This window comes from Ylistrum balloti, unplaced genomic scaffold (genome assembly GCF_031769215.1).
Source record: "Ylistrum balloti isolate Yb309-2 unplaced genomic scaffold, AGI_CSIRO_Ybal_v1 Utg369758, whole genome shotgun sequence".
Classification (NCBI taxonomy): domain Eukaryota; kingdom Metazoa; phylum Mollusca; class Bivalvia; order Pectinida; family Pectinidae; genus Ylistrum; species Ylistrum balloti.
The window spans coordinates 183,252-208,571 of NW_026781958.1; the positions used below are offsets into that span (position 1 = coordinate 183,252).

Consider the following 25,320-nt stretch of genomic DNA (forward strand, 5'->3'; position numbering starts at 1 on the left):
ATAATCTACAACCAAAAGAAATAATTGACACAAAGTCGTATATTACCATTTCATCATCTTTGATTCTGACTTTTTTAGCCTCATTTAATAATAGTGAAATAGATTTCTTAAAAGTTATATGTATTTGGGAGAATATTTCGGTAAAAATGAATATTTGTTCTTGTTTTAGATTATATATCTATTTCCGGACAGGAACTTTGTAACTTTTCGGGTGTTTCCATCAACTTTACATTACCTTTCGAAGTTCTCGGAATTTTTCACAACGCGCCATGAACACCGGTTAAAATGACAGCCAAAACAAAGTTTATGAGATTGGAATCAGAAATCGAGAAATGTAGAAACGATTCGTGTTGGATAAAAGCCAGCGAGCTAGCACGGCAACTTTCCAGTAAATCCTCCGAATTAGGTGAGTAAAGTACATTCATACTCGCAACAAATGAATATATTTATTCTATAATATACATGTTTGTACGACCAGGATACATAGCCACGAGAGAGAACAGGAATAAACCGTAAAAACGACCGTTTCGGCTCAACACCTGCAAAAATACATTCTCCAACCGTGTAATCAACTCATGGAACAGTTTGCCGGATAGTGTTATTACAGCAAACTCTGTGAATAGCTTCAAAACCAGACTGAATACCCACTGGAAGGATCATCCCGATAAGTTCACTGTTTAGTGTAACCGTCAAGCTGTTTGGGGATTGCCCCGCCACTTGACTGTTACTGCCCAGTTTTAATGTAACAATGTATATAAGGACGTTTGAATGAAGCCTGACTTTTTGTACTTATGAAGCACAATGAACAGGGGCCAAGTGAGTAAATTAGGAATACAAATATAAGACCCAAATCATTATTATATTACCATATTAACATCCCTGTTTTTTGCCATTTAATCCTTTTATAACTTGTATTAGAATATATAGTGTCAAGGTGTCTGGAGATTGTTCCACTACTTGTCCTTTAATACCAACTACATGTTAGTTAATGTTAATCAAGACCTAAAATTCATTTTCCTAAATTATATATTAATATTTTTATAATTCGTATGTGCACATGCAAGGTGTAAGGGGGAACTAAGTTCCCCACTGAGTACATTGCAACAAGAAGATAGAAGATGGTTCCCTACAAGCGAAGCTTTCAATTGAGGCGACATTCCCGCTATTTACCTGCGAATCTTTCTTGATATTATCCCTTATGCATACAGATCTACTTAAAGTTGAAAAAAAATCTCGTGATGAATACGCGTTTCATTAAACAGAAACATATATGCTCACCCAGAGGTTACTAAAGTGTCTGAATTCTGAATGAGTCAACAATTTTGGTTTATCAATTTGATGGGATGGTGGGGGGTGCGGGGGGGGGGGGGGGGTTGGCTTAGGGGGAGGGGTCGTCACTTAGAAGTGGTGGTGGTGGTGGAAGTGGGGGGAGGGGTAGGAGTCTGGATTTGTTGGGTGCTGTTGCTGTTCTGAATCTGAATCACTGCACATGATCCTAGTGTTGTTTGTACTGTTATGGTGTATTTTTATGGTAGGCTATCAAAGTCCAAGTGTTTAAAAAAGTCACTATATTTCTGATTTATGGATATCTGTTATCCATAGATGGATCCATAAATAATTGAAAAATGTCATGAGTTATTAAGTTCTTGTATTTTCAAAAATACTTCATCGATATCTGTAATTATAACCATTTTAATATCCATAAATCATTTTTGAATATCCATAAAATATTTTTCATCAATTAAATTTTAGAGATGATTAATGGAGATTTCTGTTTCCGTTTCAGACTATTATGAACAGTTTACTCTGGCAGAAAGTCATTTAGAGGAGTACCTCAAAGAAAATCCTCCATTAGAGAAAAACAGCAGCAAGGCAAGGGCACACCTGGCAGATGCAGAAAAACAATTGAAACTTATTGCCAAGGCAAAAAACAAGGTTAGTTTGATGGAGAGAATATCACTGTGGTTATGATAAAGATATGTGAATTTTTAAGAAAACATCCCTGTACCTTATTGCCCTCATTTGAACTTTTTGATAATTATTCACTTGTGTAAGGATAATATTTATATCTGGAGAACATAGTGTTCAAGTGTTATATTGAAGTGTTATATTGCAGATAATATTTTACCAAGGTTACATATTGTCCCTCCAAGAAATTACACATTATTGAGTTTCTAGTGGTTATAAAATACTTGTGAAAGTAAGGCCAAGTGTTATTCCAGAGTCCTTACATGGGCACCAGTGTGACAGCAGTCGTTATATATTTCAATGCCTCTGCCAGGATTCGATCCCAGGGCTGCTGGTTTACTAGTCTGATGCTCAACCAGTCAAGCTTAAACGAAGTTCTCTCTAGCCGAGCTGTATACAACGGTTAGTATTTTACTAGACATGATTTCATGTTTATTGTGCAGCATACTTTACAGTTTAGATTTTTTCAATATATATATTTTCAGTTGAGCCTGGATGCCAATTTGTTGCTTGCAAAAATCAGCTACAGCCAGGGCCAATATGAGGCGACTCTTGATATATTTGATGAGAATGTAAATCTGGAGGAGCTGGCCTCAAAGGACTTTGCTACCACACGCCAGCTTCAAATAGTGGCAGAGTCTTTTGCTATCAAAGGTGAAATATAGAAAGCAAATAATCAAACTTGCATTGAGTCAGACTTTCTGGTATAAATTGAGTATAATACATTGGAAATTTGCTGTTTTATTTTCGTTTTAATTTGTCAGTAGGGCTACATAGGAAATATATCTATGTCTGTCAGTCTGTCTGTCTGATTATTACTGTAGAGTCATATATATATTTGTGGGGCTACATCTAGCATTATAATCATTGTCAACTTCTATCAATTAAATATCGTTTTATGGATATTTGCCCACAAATCAAACAGAAACAAATTCCCCACATAAATAAATGATTTTATAGGAGTAAAACAAATCTTTGTCTTTGTTTTTATTTTTTGGTTGATGAAACATTTTACATGATGACAAATAGTGAAAAAATGGAGAGAAACATTATGTGATTTGACAAAGTGCCATATATACTGCTAAAAACAGTTTTTTTCGTTGGACTTCATTAAGTTTGAAAATTTTGTTGGTAACAAATTTTTTGCACCATTGATGTGAAGAAATAGAAAGTTTTACATAGCAGATTATACTTGCTAAGAAATGCTGTCCTCTCTAGGCAGACCATAATCTTTGGTAAATAATGCTATTTGTATAGGACTTATTTTCATTTGAACAGTATTACGCAATTGAAATACAAAAATTTTATTTACGAAAATTAGAACCACACAAAAATAACAAATTTTAGCCTATACTGTCCTTTGTAGAAATGTTTAAAACTCTAGGCAAGGTCAGAACAGTGGTTTAGATGTAATATTGTCTGATATGTTAGAAATTTTCCTATTCTTTTAAAAACCTCTTTTAAAACAGCCATCAATCTTAATTTCCAGGTATTTGTATAGAGAAGGTTGGACCTAGCTCCACCAGTAAATTTCGTGTAGCAGAACAGGAAGAGAAGATTATCAGCTGCTATGAGAAGGCTGGTGACCTAGCTTTACTGTACCTCCAAGAGAGGGATAGGACAGGCAGTTCCAGTGGTTCTGGAGTCAGTCCATCCCCAACACCCTCAATTCCTCAGGAAGATAGTCTTGGCATGATCCTGGAGACAGCACTACAACAGTCACCCATTCTCTATATAAAACGAGGGTTGGTTTGTGATTGTACTTACCCCCAACCCGCAAATGTACATATTGTTTTTTTTAGTTTACATATAAAAAAAAGAGTATGAATAAAGGTCATCAGCACAAAAAATGCTAAAAGAAAAACAAAGTTTGCCACAGCAGGTTTCTGGTTTTGTCTGTATTTCATTTGGTGTGTTTTGACTATTACTCATATAGTCATGACACATCAAACCCTATGTTTATCTCTTTTTTGATACTTCAGAGAAAATACCATGTCATTTGGGATGAAAATATTTTGTTATATATGTCTAGGCATGATATCTCTCATAATGTAAAAGAAGTATTTTCAGAAATGTTTAACTCGTAAAAAAAAACCCTACTTTGTTATTTATTCATATACTGTATGTTTCTTTCCATAGAAATCTGGAAAAAGGTGTCAACAGGTTTAGAGATCTTTTGAGAGCAGTAGAATCCCGCTTCACACAAGGATTACGACAGGTAGAGTGTGATTACACAGGTTGTGGTAAAGAAGTGTTAATGATTGAAATTAACGTCTTAATTGTCATTTGATTATGACTTGCCCAAGTATGGCTGAAAAAAGAGAGTTGAAACTGGCTGTAACCTGGACGAGCGTGACTCGCAAAGAATGGCTAAAACAACCAAAATACAATATATACAAGTTTATTACACTATATACACACAACAAGATGTATCTCCTACCCTAATTCAGCACACTTCACTCCCTCACTCATAACCACACTTACACTATAATTATAGAAATATATATTTAAGTCTATACAGCCAAGCATCTATACATGTCTCTGGTAAAGACTCTGAAAAGCGTCTCTGGATGACCTGCTTATAAAACGTTACATCAGTCTGCAAATGTTCACCGAATTGAACAAATGTCCTCCCTGCTAACAGATCCAATGACGCACCAAGTACTGTCCACAAAGGACATCTCAATAATTGTCCACACAGGACATCTCAGGACTGCCCACACAGGATATCTTCATAATGGTCCACACAGGACATCTTAGGACTGCCCACACAGGACATCTTTATAATTGTCCACACAGGACAGCATATACAGTAGATAGGTCCGTCTACCTCCAGACTGTATACCGCAACAGTCCACACCAGACCTCATATGTTTACAGGACAGCCCACACAGGACATGGTATCAGGCTACACTGCCTTGCCCACACAGTACGTTAGCAACAGCTATCTTGGCCCACATAGGACACAAACATGTACCATCTTTGTACCAGTAGTATCATCATCATCCTCACTAACATCATGGGGTAGAACAGTAATTACATAATATAACCATGTCTAACCAAATATCCCATTCCTATTACTAAGCTTTACATATATTCATTTAGTATCTCACAATATACACAAATATTATATTATTACAACCATCTAATACTGTATGTAGCTAATTAACTGATATAATTCCATTAGCAAATTCTAGTCTTAATTTCAAGTTTCTGATAAATAAACTGACTATTTCTGCTTATAATAACTAAATACATAATCCAATTCACAAAAATTAGTCATTCTATACCCATAACATATGTATTTTGAACTGTACTCATCAGCTGTTATAAGCATATACATAGTGATATTCGGCCCAAATACCAAACACAACAGATTCAGGGTAAGCATTGGAATATAAGGGTGTTATAAAGGTTTACAAACTTACCGCAAACTGTATTTTGTGATGGCTAACCCCATACAAGCAATTATCAACCTGCCGAAATCTACACCGCTGCTCTCGCTTACATGAACATTTCCTTTCTCACGAGACTAAATTCAAATATAAAGAACTCGGATCAGGAGAATCCGTAATTAAATCTTTTACATGGGATTATTAAGAAAAATAGATAGACAGTATTTAGTTTAGATATTATCAAAATTATTTCCTTAAATACATGTACAAAATGTTCAGAATAACTGGGATATTATTTCATACATATAAACAGATAAAATGTACAAAATTATGGTTGGGACTGTGACACTGGCATATAGATATGCCACTCTGAAAATGGAAAATCTTACATTGTTCCTTAGATATTGACTAAAGATTGTTGGAATCTGGTATAGAACTAGATCTTACAACATTGTTGATAATATCAGTTGGATATATTGAAGGGAAATCGTAAAATGTCTGACAGTAATGAATTATGATCTTTAAATATTTAACCAAGACTAATGATCAAACTAGAACCAAAAATCTGTATTCAACATTCTTGATACATGAGAAAGAAAATATTTTGAACATACCATATTTTCTGGGCTATAAACTGCACCTGAGGATAAGTATGCACGGGGCTGGTTTTTAGCGATTTTTTTTTATTTGATCCACATATAAGACACACAGGAAATTAAGCAGCACCCTTTCCTACAATTTGATAACAGTTATGTTGACCAAAGTTCTTGATATATACGAGTAATCATATTACGAGGTTTATTTCTATAGATTCAGCTTGATGGAGATCACCTTTGTCTGAAAAAGATAGCAATTCTGTAGAAATTTTCTATATTTTCAACGTCCTTGTACTGAGTCAACATCTTCACATTTAAACAGTCCAGATATGTATACAAGACTCCATAGTATAAGGTGATAAACATAGCATTGTGAGTTATCTTATATACAACCTTGCTCAGTCAAAAATGGTAAAAGATGGTCTTTGACTTTGAAATTTTGACCTGATAGCCAACAAAATCTTCCTAGGTGTAGAACTTTGTGTAAACATGTGAGATATTTTGTATGCAAGCTAGACGATTGAAGGGCTGATAAATTTATGTTCACTATCAAAGTTTTCATTTTGAATAATTGTTGTTGATGGAGCAGAAGATATATTTACTCTTTCAAAACACCAGGGCTTATTCCCCCGAGCTCTTTTTTGTGAGTCCCTTAATTTTTCCTTGTCCTTATTTGATTCATTTTAACTTAGAATTGTATTTTTGTTTACAAAGTGGTTTTCTCTTTGTTTTAATTTTAACAGTGATGTTTTTGTTCAAAAAGACTTTTAGGCTCACTTTGACCGTATTGTAATAATGTAATTCACAGATGTGAAATAATATCACTGCACATTAATGTTCTTATAACATTTACTGATTGTTTTCTTGCAACATGGATAATTAAGAGATTTTGGAGTCTGTACTTACAAACAAATATGTAGATCAGATCTTATTCTCTTTTTTTTCTTATTTGTGTGTGTGTGTGGCAGACCCTGGCACGTCAACTGGCAGAGGTGCTGCTACGTGGAATGTGTGAGAACTCGTACATTCCCATAGGACCATCGATGAAACCCACTACTCTGGCGACACACTCACTCCAGCCAAGAAAGTACTCTGGTGACAGGTAACAACACTAAGGAAATGTTGCTTACAGTCGTGTGCTTTAATTAATGTTATGGAATTAGAAAATGGCTGCAGGTTCAAATGTCCACTGTTTACACTACAACCTGTCATTGATAAAAAAAGTACCTCCTTGTTGCAATGTACTGCTTGGATCAAGGTGGCTTCTTCCATCACGGTACAAACTGTTTTTTTTATACCAGTAACCATTAGTCTACTCGAATACAGGTGCATAAAATTATGCAATGTACAAAAGAGACTCCATCCATTAGAGAGCTCACTCGGTAACTGTGCTCAGAAGAGCATATTGTCAAGAAGTTTTATGATTATAAATTTTGATTACATTCTCACACTTGAACAGAGTTGAGCATGAGCACAAAAGTTGAGTTTGAGCATTAGACAGGTTTTGTGAATACAGGCTTAGTACATCACTCCATGCAATCATATTAGGTGACTAAAAGACGTACTCGTGGCAAATCAGGGGTTTCATGTACATTCTGCTGAGGGACGTGGGAGAGATAAAAAATGATCTGCTGTTGGACTCTTGTCCACAAATGATCTTAGCTGTTCAGCTAAGGGTATATTTTACCTTCCTTCAGTTTCTGTAACAACAAATTCTTATTCTTTGTCTCCATTTTTGTGTTATTAATTCAAATGAATTCACCATTGTCATGTTTATTTTATCAGACAATTTCTGCCGAGAGATGAGAATGAGGAGGCACTACTACTACTGCTCATAGCCGAGGCTATTGTAAGTCACCAACAATTCACCTTTCTCCTAGGCATCATACAATAGAGAGTTCTGTAGGTATTAGCTTGGTTCATCACATGATCTACAGGGCACTTGGGTATAGGAATATGTATATGCCTTGTAGAGTGAATAATCAATATATAACAACATTTTGTAAATAATTGAAACATGTTTCACCATTATCATATCATGGGTCGTTTGTAATCAATTAACTAACTTTGTAGTGTCAGTTGATGTGTTTTACATGTCATATATTACTCATGTAGCCAAACAGTTTCGCAAAAACTAGATACAATTGTTAGATCAAATTTCTCTTAATTTCAGTATGACTTTACAAACACAGTCAAAAGATTCAGTCACCTGTATTTTGATAGCTATCAATTTTAAATGTAATCAAAATGACTTTTTTCTAGAAAGAATTGACTGCAGTAAGGGAAATGCTTGATGATGATTGGTGAAATTCAGAATTCAGCAAAGAAATTATTATTTTGTAGGATATGACTTGTAAGATTAACAATAATTCCTATACCTTTGTTTACAGATGCTATACTAATAAGTTTCACTCATTTACAATAATAATGGGCAAAAATGATGTGTTATTGTACTTATCCTGGAAAAAGCCAAGGGAGAGAACACCTGGCTAGAGATGGACTTATTACCAAGCATAGACTTATTGTGGGATAAGTATGGAAGGTGAATTGGTCACATGACATATAAGTTGTGTAATATTTTGTATATTGTTGTTGATAGGCGACTCGGGAAGCAGTGTTAAACAGAACAGAGGAACATGATGAGGCACGTCTTCATAGTTTCATGAATACGACGGTTGTGTTTGATCTCCTTGCCGTGGCTCTAGTCAAACGTGCTCAGTTCAGCAAGCTCTCAGAGGTATTCTACTGATACAAACTGGCTGCCTGTTATATCACTTCACAAGTTAACTGTTAACTTATTTTTTACTGGATTAAAATAATCTAAAGAAGAAAATTATATGAATTTTATGACAGTGGACAAATTAGAAAACTTAAATACACATCAGGTTTTGGTCTTTCCAAAAGACAGTTATCTTCCCTCTAACTAATTTGCATAAAATATTGTTTTAAAATCATTCTTCGCACTAGAAAATTTAGGAGTGAATATCATAGTTCAATCGAGTGAACACTGTATTTAAAGGTGTTATGTAGCTGAAATGTGTACAATACAAAATTAAACATACATTGCATTATAATATTTCAACCCTTAAATATGTAGTTGGAGGGGTAAAAATGACTGATATATAGTCTTTAATTTGTAAAATTATTGTTGTTTATCTTTTGATTTGTTTATTTATTTTGCTGCAGTCATTTGAGCGAGCAATGCGGTTCTCATTTGAAGAGTTTCATATCTGGCACCAGTTTGCTAACTCCCTCATATGTGCTGGAAAGGTGAGTTAAGTGTAGATCCTTACTGTATAGTGGCTGTGAATGGTAAAACTGAAGTATTCTATGTAACAGATGAAGCAGAATAATTCAAACTTATTTATTAACGCTAAAAACAATAACTATTATGATGTATTAAATCGGAGTACACATTATATATCAGTGTATTTAAGACGGAGGTTAGCTGATTTTTTAGAAAGCTGTTCAAATCCTGGTTATATACAAAGAAATCTGTAAAATGATACTAATTATGGATGGCTGATTAGTTATCATTCAACAATATCTGTGCATCAATGAAAGGGAGGTAACTGAAAATAATAGAGAAAAAAACTTAAAATAAGTTTTATGATTGTTATATAAGCTTCATTATTAATTGATATATGGTTAGACATATTTTATCCAACATTGTTTTACTAGAAAGTGCATCTCTCCTTTCTTGTAGCAATGCAAGGGAGATAACTGTAAAAAATACTGTTAATTTTTCTTAATTTCTGTGTATGGTTAAATATTTTTTAATCATTTTAATTTGTATAGAAATAAACATGATATAGAATTGCCATAACTGATTGAAATGAATAATTTGTGATTATTTAGTATACAAGGGCCCTGCTGGTGCTGAAGGAATGTTCTCGTCTCAAACCTCAGAACTGTACAGTATTACTGCAGGGAGCAAAGCTCTGTTACGAGTATTTACACCAGGTAGGTCCTACTACAGACATCCTGTCTCTAATACAGATATTTACAAGTCTATAGGTATTTCAACAAAATTTCCTTATCAGTTCAGAGGTCATTCTGCATTGTAGAGTTTTAATTTTCATGCCTCAGTGTAGTCATTTAATTTATTGTTTTCACTTTAAATATGGTTTGATTTGACAGTTGTTTTAAAAGAAAATTATCAGTTTCTCAATAAATTACTTAAAAAATAATTACAATTATCAACACATTGCAGAGTATACAAATATCTGTAGTTTGTGGTAAATATCCACTGAAATGATGTGCGTTGTTGCTGGTAGTATACAGAAGGTATCCGGCTATCAGAACAAGCCCTGGAGTGTCTGGCTGATGACCATCCACTGTGTGCAAGAGTGCATGTATCCCTCGGCATTGGCTACAGTCTGGCTGCCATGGAAATGAGACTGCAGGCGGATAGACAGCAGTACAATAAGAAAGCACTGGCAGCTTTTAACAGGTGATTTATAACATAGAGCTCCATACTCTTACAGGGATATTGTAGAGCTTGTAGTATTTATGTATTTTTTGTTTTTACAGATATACTAAAATTGTTAAAAATAGATACATTGGTTATCAATGGAGTAAACTTAAGACTGTAAATTGATTTCCCTGAAAAATTGTTCTTGTTCGCTTAAATGTCAACTTACAAAAATTTGAATGTTGATTAAAAAAAAAAAACTGTTACGTGTTTACAGGAGAAGTTTTGTCAATTAGAACAATCCTTTGATTTAGAAAAATAATTCAACATTGCATTTAATTATAAAATTAATGTTACATGTTAAAAAATTGGTGAATTTTATGCATGCAATTGATGTTGACAATTTATATTTGTTATCAGGGCACACATGTATGACCCCAGTGACTATTTGGCATTGTTTCACCTGTCCCTACAGCTAGCCATACACAGACAGGTTTGTAACATTCTGTAATATTCTACCCATACACAGACAGGTTTATAACACTCTGTAATACTCTGTCCATATACAGACAAGTTTGTAACATTCTATAATACTCTACCCATACACAGACAGGTTTATAACACTGTGTAATACTCTACCCATACACAGACAAGTTTGTAACACTGTGTAATACTCTGTCCATACACAGACAAGTTTGTAACATTCAATAATACTCTACCCATACACAGACAGGTTTGTAACACACTATAATACTCTACCCATACACAGACAGGTTTGTAACACACTATGATACTCTACCCATACACAGACAGGTTTGTAACACACTATAATACTCTACCCATACACAGACAGGTTTGTAACACACTATAATACTCTACCCATACACAGAAAGGTTTGTAACACACTATAATACTCTACCCATACACAGACAGGTTTGTAACACACTATGATACTCTACCCATACACAGACAGGTTTGTAACACACTATAATACTCTGCCCATACACAGACAGGTTTGTAACACTGTATAACACTCTACCCATACACAGACAGGTTTGTAACACCCTATAGTACTCTATCCATACACAGACAAGTTTGTAACACACTATAATAATCTACCCATACACAGACAGGTTTGTAACACTGTGTAATAATCTTCCCATACACAGACAGGTTTGTAACACACTATAATACTCTACCCATACACAGACAGGTTTGTAACACACTATAATACTCTACCCATACACAGACAGGTTTGTAACAGACTATAATACTCTGTTCATACACAGACAGGTTTGTAACACACTATAATACTCTACCCATACACAGAAAGGTTTGTAACACACTATAATACTCTACCCATACACAGACAGGTTTGTAACACACTATGATACTCTACCCATACACAGACAAGTTTGTAACACACTATAATACTCTGCCCATACACAGACAGGTTTGTAACACTGTATAACACTCTACCCATACACAGACAGGTTTGTAACACCCTATAGTACTCTATCCATACACAGACAAGTTTGTAACACACTATAATAATCTACCCATACACAGACAGGTTTGTAACACTGTGTAATAATCTACCCATACACAGACAGGTTTGTAACACTGTATAACACTCTACCCATACACAGACAGGTATGTAACACACTATAATACTCTACCCATACACAGACAGGTTTATAACACTGTGTGATACACTGTCCATACACAGACAGGTTTGTAACACACTATAATACTCTACCCATACACAGACAGGTTTATAACACTGTGTGATACTCTGTCCATACACAGACAGGTTTGTAACACACTATAATACTCTACCCATACACAGACAGGTTTGTAACACTGTGTGATACTCTGTCCATACACAGACAGGTTTGTAACACACTATAATACTCTACCCATACATAGACAGGTTTGTAACACACTATAATACTCTACCCATACACAGACAGGTTTGTAACACCCTATAATACTCTACCCATACACAGACAGGTTTATAACACTGTGTGATACTCTGTCCATACACAGACAGGTTTGTAACACACTATAATACTCTACCCATACACAGACAGGTTTATAACACTGTGTGATACTCTGTCCATACACAGACAGGTTTGTAACACACTATAATACTCTACCCATACACAGACAGGTTTGTAACACCCTATAATACTCTACCCATACACTGACAGGTTTATAACACTGTGTGATACTCTACCCATACACAGACAGGTTTGTAACACTGTTTAATACTCTTCCCATACACAGACAGGTTTGTAACACACTATAATACTCTACCCATACACAGACAGGTTTATAACACTGTGTAATACTCTACCCATACACAGACAGGTTTATAACACTGTGTAATACTCTACCCATACACAGACAGGTTTATAACACTGTGTGATACTCTGTCCATACACAGACAGGTTTGTAACACTGTTTAATACTCTTCCCATACACAGACAGGTTTGTAACACACTATAATACTCTGTTCATACACAGACAGGTTTGTAACACACTATAATACTCTACCCATACACAGACAGGTTTGTAACACACTATAATACTCTACCCATACACAGACAGGTTTATAACACTGAGTGATACTCTGTCCATACACAGACAGGTTTGTAACACACTATAATACTCTACCCATACACAGACAGGTTTGTAACACCCTATAATACTCTACCCATACACAGACAGGTTTATAACACTGTGTGATACTCTACCCATACACAGACAGGTTTGTAACACTGTTTAATACTCTTCCCATACACAGACAGGTTTGTAACACACTATAATACTCTACCCATACACAGATAGGTTTATAACACTGTGTGATACTCTGTCCATACACAGACAGGTTTGTAACACACTATAATACTCTACCCATACACAGACAGGTTTGTAACACCCTATAATACTCTACCCATACACAGACAGGTTTATAACACTGTGTGATACTCTACCCATACACAGACAGGTTTGTAACACTGTTTAATACTCTTCCCATACACAGACAGGTTTATAACACTGTGTGATACTCTGTCCATACACAGACAGGTTTGTAACACACTATAATACTCTACCCATACACAGACAGGTTTATAACACTGTGTGATACTCTGTCCATACACAGACAGGTTTGTAACACACTATAATACTCTACCAATACACAGACAGGTTTGTAACACACTATAATACTCTACCCATACACAGACAGGTTTATAACACTGTGTGATACTCTGTCCATACACAGACAGGTTTGTAACACACTATAATACTCTGTTCATACACAGACAGGTTTGTAACACTGTGTAATACTCTACCCATACACAGACAGGTTTGTAACACTGTTTAATACTCTTCCCATACACAGACAGGTTTATAACACTGTGTGATACTCTGTCCATACACAGACAGGTTTGTAACACACTATAATACTCTGTTCATACACAGACAGGTTTGTAACACACTATAATACTCTACCCATACACAGACAGGTTTGTAACACACTATAATACTCTACCCATACACAGACAGGTTTATAACACTGTGTGATACTCTGTCCATACACAGACAGGTTTGTAACACACTATAATACTCTACCAATACACAGACAGGTTTGTAACACACTATAATACTCTACCCATACACAGAAAGGTTTGTAACACACTATAATACTCTACCCATACACAGACAGGTTTGTAACACACTATAATACTCTACCCATACACAGACAGGTTTATAACACTGTGTGATACTCTGTCCATACACAGACAGGTTTGTAACACACTATAATACTCTACCAATACACAGACAGGTTTGTAACACACTATAATACTCTACCCATACACAGAAAGGTTTGTAACACACTATAATACTCTACCCATACACAGACAGGTTTGTAACACACTATAATACTCTACCCATACACAGACAGGTTTGTAACACACTATAATACTCTATCCATACAAAGAAAGGTTTGTAACACACTATAATACTCTACCCATACAAAGAAAGGTTTGTAACACACTATAATACTCTACCCATACACAGACAAGTTTGTAACAGACTATAATACTCTACCCATACACAGAAAGGTTTGTAACACACTATAATACTCTACCCATACACAGACAGGTTTGTAACACACTATAATACACTACCCATACACAGACAGGTTTGTAACACACTATAATACTCTACCCATACACAGACAGGTTTGTAACACACTATAATACTCTACCCATACACAGACAGGTTTGTAACACACTATAATACTCTACCCATACACAGAAAGGTTTGTAACACACTATACTACTCTACCCATACACAGACAGGTTTGTAACACTGTATAACACTCTACCCATACACAGACAGGTTTGTAACACACTATAATACTCTACCCATACACAGACAGGTTTGTAACACCCTATAGTACTCTATCCATACTACAAAGTCTAGTATGATATTTAACTAAAGTATCTTTCTTTCAGATCAATGATGCAATTAAGAATGTGAGGCTGGCACTACGTTACAGAAATGATCACATCCATTCCCTTCATCTTCTGGTTCTATTACTGACAGCACAGAAACAATTTGATGAAGCTATATCTTTACTTAATGCAGCTTTAGATGAGTACCCAGAAAACCTCAGGTAGATAATGTAGCTTTAGACGAGTACCCAGAGAATCTCAGGTAGATAATGTAGCTTTAGACGAGTACCCAGAGAATCTCAGGTAGATAATGTAGCTTTAGACGAGTACCCAGAGAATCTCAGGTAGATAATGTAGCTTTAGACGAGTACCCAGAAAACCTCAGGTAAATAATGTAACTTTAGATGTGTACCCTGAAAACTTCAGGTAAAAAGTGCAGCTTATGACAAATATCCAGAAAATCTCAGGTTGATAATGTAGCTTTAGACGAGTACCCAGAAAACCTCAGGTAAATAATGTAACTTTAGATGTGTACCCTGAAAACTTCAGGTAAAAAGTGCAGCTTATGACAAATATCCAGAAAATCTCAGGTTGATAATGTAGCTTTAGACAAGTCCCCAGAGAATCTCAGGTAGATAATTTAGCTTTTGACGAGTCCCCAGAGAATCTCAGGTAGATAATGTAGCTTTAGACGAGTACCCAGAAAACCTCAGGTAAATAATGTAACTTTAGATGTGTACCCTGAAAACTTCAGGTAAAAAGTGCAGCTTATGACAAATATCCAGAAAATCTCAGGTTGATAATGTAGCTTTAGACAAGTTCCCAGAAAATCTCAGGTAAATTGTGACACAAGCTGATCTGTTCAAGTCTTCACAGAGTCAAGCTCAGAACAAATATGCAGAAATCTTCACACAGGTAAATAGTGAAACAAGCTGATCTGTTCAAGATTACTGAATACAGCTCAGAACGAGTATCTTGAAAACTGTAAGTAAATAGTGAAACAAAGTGATATGTTCAAGCCTTCACTGAACAGCTCAGAATAAGTAGGTACCCAAACATCCTTAGTTCTTGAACAATAGCATTGTTTGATGGTACTAGTGTAGTGAACATTGAACGAGTACCTAGAAAACCGAAGGAAGTTACAAAATGCAGGTTCATATGATTAATACATAATATTAGTCCTTCAATACTCACTGTGGTGTTATCCTATATCCATTGTTTTTATAGTGAATATTAGATATTTGTATTGACATACAGTCAGCCTCCTGTGAATATCTAGAAAACTGTAGAACCATATTGATACATTGTGATGAGTTGATACGGACTTGATGTGAGTCCCAATCTTCTATATATCCTACAAACTAGCACTTTACAATTTACAGGAAAATAATATCCCTTTACAAAAATTTACCATGCAGCGTCAAAAGTTCAATTTTGGTATTTATTTTGCTGACAGTGTGTTTTAACTTAATGACTTTACTATAATAAACATCTGAGCTCTCTATATATTTGTCTATATTCAATTTTATGTTAAATCAGTTAAATGTTTGACCCCTGTGTTAATTTGTATATCGTCAGTTTGATGTTGACCAAGTCAAGATTGGAGGAGATCCTATATGGTCCAGAACAGGCACTATCTACTTGTAAACACATGTTACAACTGTGGAAGGAATTATACGAGGTTGATACAGAGGAGTGAGTACACCTGGACAGTTAATATTCCTTTTTAGATATTTTAATACCCTAACATTCTTCCAGATTTATTAATTTCTTAAAAATCACCCCATTTCAATAACCCAGTAAGTCATATCTGTAAAAATTACACTGTAGCCCTATAGAATCCTTTATTTTATTTTAGCTGGAAAATGTTGACTTCTACTCAAAAATCACTGAACCAATTTCAGTTCAATTTTGTAGAAACCTTCCAGGGTTTAAACTATACCTAAGTAATGAATTATATGGTCCTAACCCCCCAGGTGCCAGATGGACACGGCCAAAAGTGACCAAATTGACTTGAAGTTCAAAAATCTTCTTCTCAAAACCAAGATACAGTAGAGTTTAATCCTTTTCATAGTTTGGAACATCTCAAGGTGCTTTACCAAAGTTGCTAATTTCATGGCCTTAGGGTCTCACATTTCCCCAAAATTTACTATAGTTTACTATAGTTTTAATAGGAAAAGCACCTTTGTTAGCATAATTTGTTTAATTTCCACGGGAAATATTTCAAATTTGGTTAGAATTGCTAATATAGGATGTCAGCTTGATGAATCCTGGCTGGCCTCCAGGGTCATATTGACTGAAATTTTTAAAATATTCTTCTAAACACCCAGATATAGTAGAATCAATTGCTTCTCATGGATGAAAGCATCTTAAGGTGCTTTACCAAAATCTTGTATTTCATAGCCCCAGGGTCTCACATTTTCCCCTGGTTTCCCCTTGGGGAAGGGTAAAGTTTACTCTGTTTTTTATTGTTAGTTTTGCATTTTGAGCATAACATTTTTTCCCCATTGGAAATAGCTTGATAAGAATTATAAGTATAGGACGACAGTTTTGATGGTATACATGTACTGACACTGACTGACCCCAAAGGGTTTAAAACATTATCATCAATGTCACAATTTCTTTTCCGTGCCACTTGAAAGCTACTTACCCTTTAATGTTTGTATCCAGTGTTGCTTATCTCAGGTGACCATCAAGGCTGCTTAGCCTCTTGTTATATTTAGTTATACAGCATGTGATGTGACTCTGTAGTAGAGATTGGCCCATTATTACAGGACATTAAAACAGGTTCTCTCTCAGAATGGAATTGATATAGATGATTTAAGGAATGGACTTTCTGGTTAATAAATGTGATGTTTTCAGAACACAGTATCACCAGGAGTGATATAAGGAAAGTAAACCCCATGTTCTACTTCTGTATGAAAGAATGAACTTGTTGTAGTTTCTAAAAATGTATACATGTGTGTCTTTAGACTGTCATTTGAGCACAAGGTCAGTTTTGATATTCTTTACTCTTTGACTTTGTTTTAGGGCTGTGACAGATGTCCGCAGTAGCCGGCGACCCACAGCTACGGATAGGACACAGTTTGACCGCAGAAGTTTTGCACAGTTACAGCTTAATGAACTGAATGAGAGGGACACTGGTAAGTAAAAACTAAAAGTCTCCATGTAAAATGAGAAAGTTTTCCTGTTATATATTTTTTGGTGTTAAAATGTCACACTATGCCTTCACTATGTACTGTTCAAAACTGATACATCTAATGACAGTAAACTCTAAACATTATATGATTCTCTCATGTCTTATCAGTTAACAGTCAAGACTATTTCGCTGAAGCATTGGTTGCAATGCAGCAAGGGAAATAGATTAGACCATTGACTCATATCAAAGTAATACAACAACTGATTTGCTAAACTCAATAGATATAATCCATTCATACTAAGAAAAATTGCCAGGTAATACATTTGTCTGGGTGTATGTAAGACATGTTGACAGGTTGAGAATGAGGAAAGCAGTCATCTATTTACAATAGCAGTTGTAAACTTCACTTCATTCTTAATTGTTTGAATCCTTTGGAGCATTGGAGGTTCTTTGTTGGTCAACATGTTTGATTATTGACAGACTTGTGATTTTTTTAGGAAGATTCTTGGGAAAATTGGTCTAAAATTCTTGTTTTAAATTTATACATAGAGCCTGGTAACAAATGAACAGTTCACAGTTGACAAAGTTGTCATGTGAAGGAGCACAGAAAAGTGGCCTTTATAGACAGTGGCCTCTTTATAGAGGTTCAGTTGCTATGAATGGTATTCTGTTATGTAAATCCTGAAGCCAATGGCTTTATAGACAGTTATTTGTTGGAGAGAAGTGACCTCTAAAGCAGATTTGAATGTTTTTAAAGCTATAAAATTGCAGATCGCTTGTCTAAGGTAAAAAAAAAAGTGTTTGTTATTGTGATCATAATAGGTCATATAGTGCTAAATTCCGCTATTGTATCTGATGTCAGTTTATAAGTTACCAATCAGTCAGGGTTTATTAAAAGACCAAGGTATGGATTGTAAGACACTTTCATACGCCGGGGTGTGGTTAGGGATATTCCATCTGCGGGGTCACAAAATGTCACAAAACCTGAGACTTTGCCGAGAGTTTTACCACATTTTGTGACCCCAAGGGTGAAATATCCCATCCTACACCTCAACTTATGTATGAGTATTTTTCTCTCAATTCTTGTTCTAAAATGTTTTGGGAAAAAAATAGCTGTAGACATTGACAATGTAATACAAAGGATGCCATATTACACAAAAATCATATTCTTTATTGGGCAATAAATTTAGAAATTGACATTGTAAACGAATTCTCCAGACCTAGATTTGGCAAACAAATTTACCATTAAAAATGTAAACAAAATATCAACAGTCACTGTAAATAGATATTTGCACAGAAATGTGTATACATTGTATCAGGCAATGATATCAATTGGGAAGGGACATGTCATATTTCTTTGCGTGCATGCCTGTATTGCATGGGTGGGTGTGTAATACAAAAACAGTAAACCTGGGTATATTGCCCTGGACAGGTCAGTATGTATATAATGAGACAAAAAATGATTTGAACTTACAGGGAATAAAAGATTAACTTAAAAAGGAAATTTGGACAAAAACAACCCCAGTTCCTGTTTCGGTATCCTTGTTTTACTGTATATGATTGTTAACCAAAATTTGTGCAAACAATATGGAAGGCTAGTAAGCTGATAATTTTTTTTTCATTGTCTGTCATTTGATAAAAATCCTTTTTTCTTTTTCCTCCATTTTATGTCAGATTAGATTTACTTAAAAGATATTCCTTATACTTTGTCTTTTTTTTTAAAATTTTTGGTGAATGAATTTTGAGAATCATTTCTGTAGTCTGGAAGTGACTTTAAAAGTTACAAAGCAAGGATCCTTTGAGGGATGATTTGTGAAATTATGATAATTGAAGCATAATGGTAAGTGACTATGATGTTTATATTTCAGGTTCATTAAGAGCAGAGTCTATAGCAGCATCTCGGGTGGAACAGACAATGTCTGAAGTAGCCTCTTCCTTAAATAGTACATTCCAGCCTCGTCCAGGCTCACAACAGACATGGCTTCTTCAGGCCCAAATATGGCTTCATCTAGGTAAGTGTTCCAGTGTGAGGTAGCTTTATCCTGAAACATTTCATTCGAGGGTTACAACGTGTATGTGTATGTTACTATTGTACTGTATGTTGATGTATCTGTTACAGCCGAGCTGTATCTGACACTTGACAAGATGTCCGAAGCTGAGGCCTGTGTCGTAGAGACCAGCACAATCTTCCCTCTCTCTCACCAGGTGGCATTCATGGTAAGTGGACATTATTTGCCATCTCAGTATTAATTTGGAAAATTGAAATAAATTACAATTTTTTGTAGATATTATTTTTATTGCATTCTAGATTTAAAGGAATGTAATGATTTTAATAGACTGTGTTATGTTTATTCTTTCACTGATCGCCTTCATTGTAATACACTTAACATGCTACCATAAATGAAATACTTTCCACTACATGGACTTTTACACTTGTCAATACAGAATATATGTTTCACTCATTATAAGCTGTATCAAAATTCTCCATCAGCTGTAAAGCAACCATTACATGAAAGAAATGTTACTAGATCTTACATTGTCTGCTTTTCCAAGTGTGATTAGATTTTTCATTTGAAGCTACAATTCATTTGAATATGAAGAACAGCATATTTTTATAAACATCCTAAAGTTTACTTTTATGGTTTATTCCTCTGTGTTGCAGAAAGGACGAGTTCTTGAACACAAACTTAAGTACACTGAAGCTAAACTGTGCTATGAGGATGCCATTTCTATTAACCCAGGCCACACAAAATCTCTACAACACCTGGTAAATATTTACTGAAGGTTTCAGTCCTGTAGTTAAAGGGAAGAGAAAGGAATTACTGTGTTAGCTGAGATGACAAGTAAACTAATAATAACAGCTGTTACACCTGTCGTAACAACCACCTGAAGCCTTAAGTTTACTCATTGACCTCTTTTTTGATAGGACTTACTGATTCCTTCCTATAATTTTTCCTGTCAGTGTCTGGCACTGAGTAACTTATAAAGGGATAATTTGGTGAATTTGCTTTATTTCACACCCATCCCCCCAACACCGCATTCGCAATGTAATATGTAGTGATCGCCTTGTTTGTGTGTCCTTTTATACATCTGTTCATACATGTGTGTGTCTCAGATTCTGAAGCAGCAAGAACCATGTGTACAAGATAGCTGATCAGGCTTAGTTTGTATTTATACCATAGCATTAAAAGTAGTCAAGGTAAAAGGTTCATAGGTCAGAATTAGCCCACAAATGTGCTTGCAAACAAGATATGTCAAGGAACCCCTCAAAAGCTTAATTCAAATTTACATCATAGAATCAGACAGACATTTTGGTTGTCATTTGTCAAGGTCAGCAGGGCAAAGGTCACATTTCACAGCTAAACCCCAAAGTCCTGATGATAAGAGAAGAGGATATATTAAAGTGAGGCTGAGTTTGAGTTTTGTTGCTGAAGAATCCTCTTTTTTTCCTTAGGGTATGGTGCTACATCAACTAGAGAATGACAAGATGGCTGAGAAAGTACTAAGAGATGCTGTCAACACTGACCCCATATCTCACGAGTCATGGTAATTATACAAAAATACATGTTATTAGTGTGAATGTCCAACGTTTATTTCTTTTCCATCAATAGTCATAAAAAAAGGTTGTTGGAGCAACCTTGTTCCTTCAGAATTTCTTAAAACATATAAAGTTAGTAAGTTAGGACACACAGGCTTCCTCAAACTGCGTTTTGCCAATTTTGTTAGGGCAGCCTCATTTCCGTCTGTGCAGTTTACTTGCCTTTCACTCATGGATACTGAATGTTTACAGTATATACACTTGTACACAAACAAGGCACTTGTTTATTTGTGAAATATATATCAGATTATATATAAAGTTGTAAAATATGGGTAGAGGTTGGGACCATACATTGTAGTAGTTTCAATCATTTGTTTAAAAATGACCATATAAGCACTGAGACATATACTTACCTGTAATTCTTGTGTATGTATTTTAGGTATCTCCTTGGCTTAGTTCTGGAGACACTTGGTCAGGACGATGCAGCTACTGACTGTCATACAACAGCATTAGCACTGGAGGCCAGCAGTCCAACTGTTCCATTTACTGTCATACCACGTCTCATGCAGTAATAAGAAATTCAATTTTAATTAACAACTTATGCAGAACTTTTGTAATCCTTCTTCATGTAAATGTGTTCAATTTCGGTTTAGGAATAAAAACTATCCAAAACATCCCATACTTAGGATTGGTCACAAGTCTGAATTCTCCTTACTTCTTGGGAATAATGAACAGGGGACCTTGACCTTTGTATTAAACAAAACAGTCTCCATCTTCATTTGGAATACAGTTGGATGACATGTTCACAAAATATACATTATTTTTATGCTGTCTTTTTTTCTAAATATCCAGGAAATAGTAAGATCATTTTGACAAAAGAATCATATTCTTAAAAATGAATATTGTTTCAAAACAAGAAAAAAAAAGTTTTTTATTTTACACAAGCATTTGTGATACTTGCTCGTAAAGGTGTTCAGTTTTTGATGAGATAGTGAAGGTACACAAATATAAAATGTAAAAGTTGCAAGTCACTCTAAAATCCTTAACTTTCCATTTTTTTTTTTATATATATATTTTCTTTTTCCTTTAACTCCGTTGAAATCTGTGAACTCGGATGTCTGCAAATTCACATGTATATTTTCTTAAAAAATTGACATAAGTTTTTGATGTTGATGGATATCAAGTCTGCGCCAAATTGAATTTTCTTAATTTTTTTTTAATAACAATGAGTTTGGAGCCTTAAGAAATTATGTGATTTTACAATTCTTATATCAAATCAGAAATATCCTTTTAAGTTTGTATACCATTTTAAGTTATCTCGAAATACTTCTGAATATTGAAAAAAAAAAAAAAAAAATTGTGATGTTATGCTGAAAAAGCATCATTCACAGCAAAATAAATCTCTAAGTGATCATGTTAATCCATATCAATACCATTCTCTGAGTGATCATGTTAATCCATATCAATACCATTCTCTGAATTTTTAAAAATATTCATGTTGTTTTGTTTGTGAAAATGTTAATCCTTTTCTGTTTCTACTCTTACTCATGGTAGTAGTTGGGACCAACTTGATGTAGCACAGGGTAGAATTATTTCAAAATTATTTAAAATTTACAGAAATCAGTTGTAGATATAGAACAGTAGATGTTGTAAATCTGAGATGTGGTAACAGTGTAATAGATATCACAGCCGTAATCAACGATCTTCCATTGTAGTTTATTATCTTGTCTCATTCATAAAAATTCACAATCATGGACAAAAAAGTTTGAGAAATGTTTGGTTGGTGATCTAAAAGGGAAGAGTTTTAATGTAATTAGCATAAACCAGTGTTACTCCTAATGATTTCAGATTTGTGAAGTCAAAAGTTTGATATTTCTATAATTAGAGAATTTATTGATCTATAAACCTAGGAAATTAAGTGATAGATTTATTGCAGACTTGAAAACTTTGAAAGTGTTACAATCATCAATGGATTCTACAACTGGTGCAATACAAGTGTTGTTGAGACTGTAAAGATGTCTGGTGTTATAATGTGATATGTAAATACATATACTGGTTATTAATTACAGTTATCTTGTGTTTTTGAATTAAACTTGTGACACATTTTTGAGGATTTGTGTTTTTTTTTCTGTGTAAACAGTCTGTCTCAAAAGATATACATCTCAAGATTTAACAGCGCTATGTATAGTTTTAAGATTTCCTGGTGCAAAGGGCCAAGTGAGGTATGCGGTCGTGCATTCAATCGTGTGTCATCTTTTCCATTTAAACAACTCCTTCTCAATAACCAACCAACCAAATATCATGGTATTTGGGTGATGGGTTGCTGGGATGAAGCCAAACAAAGTTTGTGACATTACATTCTTATTCAAGATCACAGTGTCAAATTTGTTGAAACCTTAAAACAATTTCTTCTGACTAACCAAAAGGCCTAGAGGCATAGGCCTAGTATTTGGCTGATATGATTTTAGGACGAAACTCGACAAAGTTTGCGAAAAGATATGCTCTTATTCAGGGTCACAAGGGTCAACTTCGTTATAGCCTTCAAACAATTTCTTCTGACTAACCAAAAGGCTTAAAAGCATGGAATTTGTCTGAGAGATTTGATGAAACCCGACATAGCTTTTGGAAAAAAAAAAACTGAACTTGAACCATATTAAAGGATATTTAGTGGAAAGGTGTTTCTAGATCAAACCCCGAAATTTTTCGCGGAAAAAAAAGAAATGACATTTAGCTTTAATCCAAATCATACCTGACACTGTATAGAGGTGAGTATTAGAAGCTGTTTGTTGTAGTAATTGGTTAAAGTTGATTGGGTGTCCTCGCTTTTACATCCGGGCCAACAAGAGTGATTAGTACAAGTTGAAATAACTTGTTTCGCAATTGCCGTGGAGAAGATAAAGTTTATATCCTATGTTTATTGAGCTTTAGCAATTATCCTGTATGCCATTTACTTCATTCTAAAATGATTCACATCTTATGTCTGTTGTAGCACTTGTCAAATTGTCATCAACAATACTTGGTCAATTGATATCAAGGACATATTCACTCTACAGTTGGACACATAAAGAGCGAAGTAAGTATCGATATTAATACAGGCATTCTCTTACCTCGGGCGGACAGTGTTATCAGAACTACTATAGTGTGTCTAGGTGAGATCGATAAAAAGTGAGGACTAAACTTTGGCTCACTTTTCCCTACCTTTAACTCTTCCTTCTTCCTTTTATCCGTTTTGATACTTCCTTTTTTGGGCATGTGTCGACCTTATTCTATGGCTACGGGTTTGTCCATAAGCTCTTACATTTTATACCGAGCTGATTACATTTGTACTTCGCTTGTTCTGCACTGAATTTTCCTACAGGCTGTTTCCTATTTCACCCGTCGCTGTATACAGCCCTGTCCCTGTAGACACAGCCCTGTTGCTGCAGACACAATCTTGTCGCTGTAGACATAATCCTGTCGTTGGAATCATATCCCTGTTGCTGTAAACACATATATATCGCTGAAGACACAGCCCTATCGTTGTAGACACAGTCCTGTCCTTGTAGATATAAACCTGTCAATGTAGACACAACCCTGTCGCTTTAGACAGCATTGTCCATGTAAACACACTTCTGTCGTTGTAGACAGCCCTGTCCATGTAGACACAGACCTGTCGTTGTAGACACAGCCCTGTCGCTGTAGACAGCCCTGGTCATGTAGACACAGACCTGTCGTTGTAAACATAACCTGTCGCTGTAGACAGCCCTGTCCATGTAGACACAGACCTGTCGTTGTAAACATAACCTGTCGCTGTAGACAGCT

The 25,320-nt window shown here is 35.1% G+C and overlaps 1 protein-coding gene across 1 annotated transcript; it reads left to right on the forward strand.

Annotated features, from left to right (window-relative positions):
* Positions 1 to 247: 247 nt before the first annotated feature.
* On the forward strand, positions 248 to 23,624 carry LOC132543520 (tetratricopeptide repeat protein 7B-like). Its single transcript, XM_060207031.1, has 20 exons — positions 248 to 406; positions 1,787 to 1,935; positions 2,454 to 2,622; positions 3,458 to 3,713; positions 4,108 to 4,186; positions 6,928 to 7,061; positions 7,745 to 7,808; positions 8,559 to 8,696; positions 9,146 to 9,229; positions 9,818 to 9,922; positions 10,237 to 10,412; positions 10,794 to 10,866; positions 14,903 to 15,063; positions 16,421 to 16,537; positions 17,873 to 17,985; positions 19,850 to 19,993; positions 20,101 to 20,198; positions 20,644 to 20,748; positions 21,436 to 21,527; positions 21,959 to 23,624. Exons 1-20 carry the CDS (start codon positions 286 to 288, stop codon positions 22,089 to 22,091), a joined length of 2,511 nt encoding a protein of 836 aa, XP_060063014.1. The 5' UTR covers positions 248 to 285; the 3' UTR covers positions 22,092 to 23,624.
* Positions 23,625 to 25,320: the final 1,696 nt, after the last annotated feature.